The sequence below is a fragment of the Triticum dicoccoides genome, chromosome 3B (genome assembly GCF_002162155.2).
Source record: "Triticum dicoccoides isolate Atlit2015 ecotype Zavitan chromosome 3B, WEW_v2.0, whole genome shotgun sequence".
In the NCBI taxonomy this organism is placed as follows: domain Eukaryota; kingdom Viridiplantae; phylum Streptophyta; class Magnoliopsida; order Poales; family Poaceae; genus Triticum; species Triticum dicoccoides.
The window spans coordinates 175,890,839-175,895,645 of record NC_041385.1 but is presented as its reverse complement, the minus strand read 5'-3'; the positions used below and the strand labels follow the sequence as shown (position 1 = coordinate 175,895,645).

General features: G+C 54.0%; 1 protein-coding gene across 2 annotated transcripts; it reads right to left on the bottom strand.

Annotated features, from left to right (window-relative positions):
* Positions 1-1,506: 1,506 nt before the first annotated feature.
* On the bottom strand, positions 1,507-4,155 carry LOC119275416 (transcription factor PCF5-like). Of its 2 annotated transcripts, none has more exons than XM_037556250.1 (3): positions 3,932-4,155; positions 2,070-3,840; positions 1,507-1,902 (listed from the first exon to the last, which is right to left on the bottom strand). In XM_037556250.1, the coding sequence occupies exon 2, from the start codon at positions 3,510-3,512 to the stop codon at positions 2,160-2,162; it is 1,353 nt and encodes a 450-aa protein (XP_037412147.1). In that variant the 5' UTR covers positions 3,513-3,840; positions 3,932-4,155; the 3' UTR covers positions 1,507-1,902; positions 2,070-2,159. The 2 variants fall into 2 exon arrangements, with proteins under 2 accessions (XP_037412147.1, XP_037412146.1); XM_037556249.1 differs by having other exon boundaries at positions 1,507-1,935; positions 3,932-4,154.
* Positions 4,156-4,807: the final 652 nt, after the last annotated feature.

Below are 4,807 nucleotides of genomic sequence, written 5' to 3'. Positions count from 1 at the left end.
TGTCTACTATGTGTACGACTATTGTTCCTTTGATCACCATGTTTATTCTGTTGGTCATGATTTAGCTATCGTGTTTTTGGATTAAATTATAATTTAGCTATTGTGTTTTTGGATTAAATTATATGGGAAATTGCTCCAACGTGCAACACAGGCAGCCCCACAACCTTCTTTAGTCATCCCCGATTCGACTCGCCACCGCAGTAACTAGGTCTCAATCCCTCTACATTCGCCTCCTGACGCCCTACACTGTCAATGTGAGCGGCGAGCCAGATATGTCGAACTCTAATAGTACTATGTAGTCAATTTTGGGGTGGAGCTTAGGTGGAAAGCAAAGTCACCGATAGGAGAGAAGAAGAATTTTCTGAAAAGCTCACTCTCCTTCGTTTCTTTAGTCTAGATATACACATGCCTCTCTTACATTTCAACCCCTCTACAACTTATAAATAACAACTCACGACTTCCAACAGACGTATTAGCACTAACAAAATTGTACTTGTTGCCACCTCGAAATTCTTGAGGCTCACAGCTACCACAAGTACGTGCTCTTGGCTGGCTAGGCTAAAGCCTGCGAAGCTACCGTTAACCACTTGCAGTAGGAGTAGTGCTGTAGGGATGTATGCACAATAGTGTGCTGCCACTGCTTATTCCATCTCCCCAGCAAAGCACTCGTCCATGGGGACTCCATAGCGGGGGCGGGGGAGAAGGGAAGCGAAGGTGGCTGCATGATGAGATCCAGAACATGCACTCATCTCCCACAACCACAAGCCTGCAGTAATTACCATAGCAGCTTAAAGTTACAGTACAGCACAGACAAGAGATTCCATGTGGAAGCCAATCAGAGAGGCGAAGAGGGAGGAGCAATCATGGTCCTCCCTCTTTCTGGCATCTGTCACAAAGTGCTGCATCAGTGAGTGCAAAGACACGGCCTGGCACAAGGTAAAATGGTTAAAAGAGCTTGTACCGTGCCACTGACTCGCTGATGGCGCATGTAAGACAGGCAGATGGCACTAATGACACACACACACACAGCCTTTTCCTTGTGACAATCTTTGCCTTGCACAGTGATAGGTAAGATACAGACGGCTAGGAAAGCTGCATCTGCTGCTGCTGCTGCTGCTGCCATGCATGCTGCCTCCTCCTGCCCTGGCTTGCTGCTGCAGCGGCAGGGACGAAAGAGACCCAACAGATCACATGGATAGGCTAGGAGAGAATGGATGTACTGTAGTGAACTATAGCCTGAGGCCATCTCATCCATTGCCATGGGAGCTTGCGGTTGTAGTATTTTTGAAGCTTAAAAGTTTGCATTAAATCCAACCCTTTTGGTTGCCTTGAGCAAGTTCTTTCTCAGCTCCTAACAAGTCTTTAAAAACAAGAGAGACTGGATAGAAATAACAAGGTTGGATTTGGTTCCAAAGCATAATAATATAAATAAAAAAGATGTTAAGGGAAAGATACTCCACGACAGGCACCAATCAACATCAGCTTATAGTAGTGACAGTAAAGAAAGAAAATGGAAAGATGATGCTGTGACCAAAAAGGATGGAAAGATGAAGATGGAGTGATAGACTCCTCTCCCCATCCATCACCCATTTATAAGTTTGAGAACAACATCTAGTAGTAGCATACAGCAACAAGTGAAAGAAAGAAAGCAATCGAGCTTGACCTACAGCAAACTACAGCATCAACTACACCTAATGCAATGCCACAAAGAGGCTGGCTGACTGACCAGCTAGCTATGCCGCTGCACTCTCACAAGCCTAATTCTAAGAAGCTCCGGGTGATCTTGAAGCAAAAGCCAATGACACACGTAGCAGAAGAGATGGAAAAGCAACCAACCAACCAACCAGACATAGAACCAGTTCCTGATTTTGCTCCTCCTAGTTGCAATGCAATCGCCAGCTCCTATGAATGATGAAGCAGAATCAAATTAGCACCCTGCAAGAGGATGAAGAACCAATCACAATCAGGAATCGCGTTCAAGTAAGGGTCGACGGCAATGCAGTAATGGAGAACAGGCAGAATTATAGTACAACAGTACAAGTCAGTTAGGACATAGTAAGAATTCTCACAGTGATGCAAGTGGAGGAGCTGATGGCCGATGTCGTTACTGGTACACTGTGGAGGTTGGTGGTGAAGTCATCTGTCATCCACTGCTGCTGTCAGTGGTGGGAAGCCGAGGAGACGGACGGCGGCTTGTCGCCATTGCCGCCGTTGTGCTCCTCGTTGCCCTGCATCCTCGCGGGGACGCGGAATCCGGAGAAGCTGACGCCGGGACCGAACCCGATTGCCGACACGGAAGGGTTGAGGCCCCCTTGGTGCTGCTGCATCGGGTTGTTGTCGTCAGCTTCGACGGTCTCCGGCCATCCTCGGTCGGAGGGCTGGTTACTGGACTGAAGGGGTCCCCTCTGGAAGAAGAACTGGCTCTGGCCGCTCAGCGCCGCCTGCATATGCGCCGCCTGCTGCGACACGTTGAACAGGTAGCCGCCAGTGCTCCCGCCGCCTGGGTCGGGCACGTTCCACGGCATCATGCGCTGGCTCGCCGCCTGCTCGCCCCACATGGCGCCGCCACCGCCAAATGAGTAACTGGCCGCGCCGGGGAATAGTGTCTGCTGGGCGGTGCCGTTGCCGTCGTGGCCATCCGACCGGTGCTGCTCCTGCTGCTGGTGGTGGTGAAACATAGGGTCTGGTAACGGCTGCAGCGACAGTCGGAGTTCTTGGCTCTGGCTTCCGGTTCGGGACAGGAGGTCCGGCGTGTAGCCTTGAAAACCCATGGCCGACGAGTGCGCAGCCACAGTGGACGACGACGGTTCCCCACCTGTGGTCCCGCCCATGGGGAAGAACGACTTGATCGTGTCCGCGATGGAGTCCGAGTCGAGCGACGGCGGGAGGAAGCTGATGCCGCCCGTGGCTCCTCCAGCGCCACCAGAGCCGGCGAAGTCGAACGACGAGTGCGCGATGGTGATGGCCTGCGCCTGGTCGTCCGAGTTGTCGGCGGAGTCAGGCTGGGTCGAGGAGGACGGCGGCGCGGCGGCATTGCTGGCGGCAGGGGCGACGGCCGTGGGCTGCCAAGCGGGAAGGGTGTCGAGCTTGTCGATGGCGTCCTTGGCGTTCTTGATGAGCCAATCGACGGCCTTGCTGGGGCGGTCGTAGCCTAGCCGGTCTTGCACGTCGTAGAACTGGATGGCCGTGTGTGCCGACAGCCGAACACGCCGGTCGCGAGGCCCGCGCGCCGTGCAGACCTTGCTGTGCCGGTCTTTCCGCCCCGTGGAGCGCACAATGTGCCCTCCCTGCACTGCCACGATCTCCCCGCCTCCGCCGCCCCTCACCCGCGCAGGCGTAGCCGGCACCATCTCGCCGCCTCGTCCTCCTCGCGCCCGCGTCTGGGATGCCGCGGGCGGCTGCGCCTGCGCCGTGAACTGATGCATGTGATGGTGGTGGCTCCCGGCGCCTCCGAAAGACAGGAGCTGCGTCTGGAGCCCGTGGTGATGATGGGACTGGCCGGCGTCGCCCATGGGCGCGAGAAGGGCATACTCGGCGGACGAGCCCGGCTGCCTCACGGACGCGGCCTGCAGGTGCGAGAGCTGGAAGACGGGGGCGGGCGGAGGTTCTTGGTCCTGCTGCACTTCTTGGTGGAGCTGCAGCAGCCGGTAGTGGTGGTGCTGCTGCTCCTCATCTGCAGCCTCCCGCTGCCCGCCGCCGCCGCCTCCTCCTCCTCCTCCTGCGCCGTCGCCTCCGTGAGGACCCCGGTGGTGGTGCCTCGGATCCAGATCCCCCGGCTGCAGCTTCGCCTCCGCTACTGCTGCTCCAATGCGCGTCCATCCAGCTCGCCGGATCCCATAACTAGGAGGAAAAAGAAGCAGGAAAAACCATGAGAAGAATCAAGGCGGAGGGTGAGGGAGGGAGGGGGAACAGCGGTGGGCAAGGGACTGACCCAGGAGAGGAGTGGGGGACTGAACTAGAAGCAATCTGATGGATTGGACATCACATTTTAGAAGGGGGGACGGCGGCGGGGGGGAGGGAGGCAAAAGCTTTTGCTGCTGGCTTCCTCTCTCCTCTTGGGTGTGGTGTGGGAGCTTTGGAGAGCAGGAGGCAGCAGCAGAAGGGAGGCAGGAAAACAGGATGATAAGAGCAGGATTTGGGATTTAGTGAGGAGAGAGAGTTTGTTTCACTCCTTGCTGCTGCCGCTCCCTGTGTAGGTGCAGGGCAGAAAAGAGAGAGCTTTTTTTTAGAGAGAGAGAGAGAGAGAGAGAGAGAGAGAGAGACCGCTTGCTTGCTTGCTTGCTCAGCTTGGGAACATCCGAGCTGAGCCGAGCGAGGGCTGCTGGCAGGAGGCTGGAGCCCAAGCAGTGATTGAAAGCCAATTTGGGGGGTGCTGCTCCAGTTGGGCGTGCAGGTTTTGCATGTGTAGCTGGTTACTTTTCTAATTTGGGAAAATGGTATAGACATGATGATGTGTTCATGTGGTGAAAAATTTACGGCCTGTTCTTTGTGTGTGTGTTGCTGAAATGACACTGTTGGTTCCAAAATTCATGGAACCAGTGCTCAAATGGGAGGGCCAAATAAAAACTATTGGAAACTCCAATTGTGAAACCGCATATATGCGCTTGTACGATTGCGCATTTGGCTATTTTTTTTAAATGTTGATAGTGTTGCGGCTGTTTTGAAATGCTTGTGTTCTTAGAAATAGGTGGTTCCTCTTGTTTCTAGCCCCACCTTGCTAAAAGTGTTGTTACCAAGATTTTGATCCCTCCTTCCCCAGCAAAAATAATGGCATTTTCTCTTTTGAGGATAAAATAATAATGGCATT

What these genes read in the sequence shown, in the direction of transcription:
- LOC119275416 (XM_037556250.1), bottom strand. Translation starts at nt 3,512, where the DNA reads ATGGGCGACGCCGGCCAGTCCCATCATCACCACGGGCTCCAGACGCAG.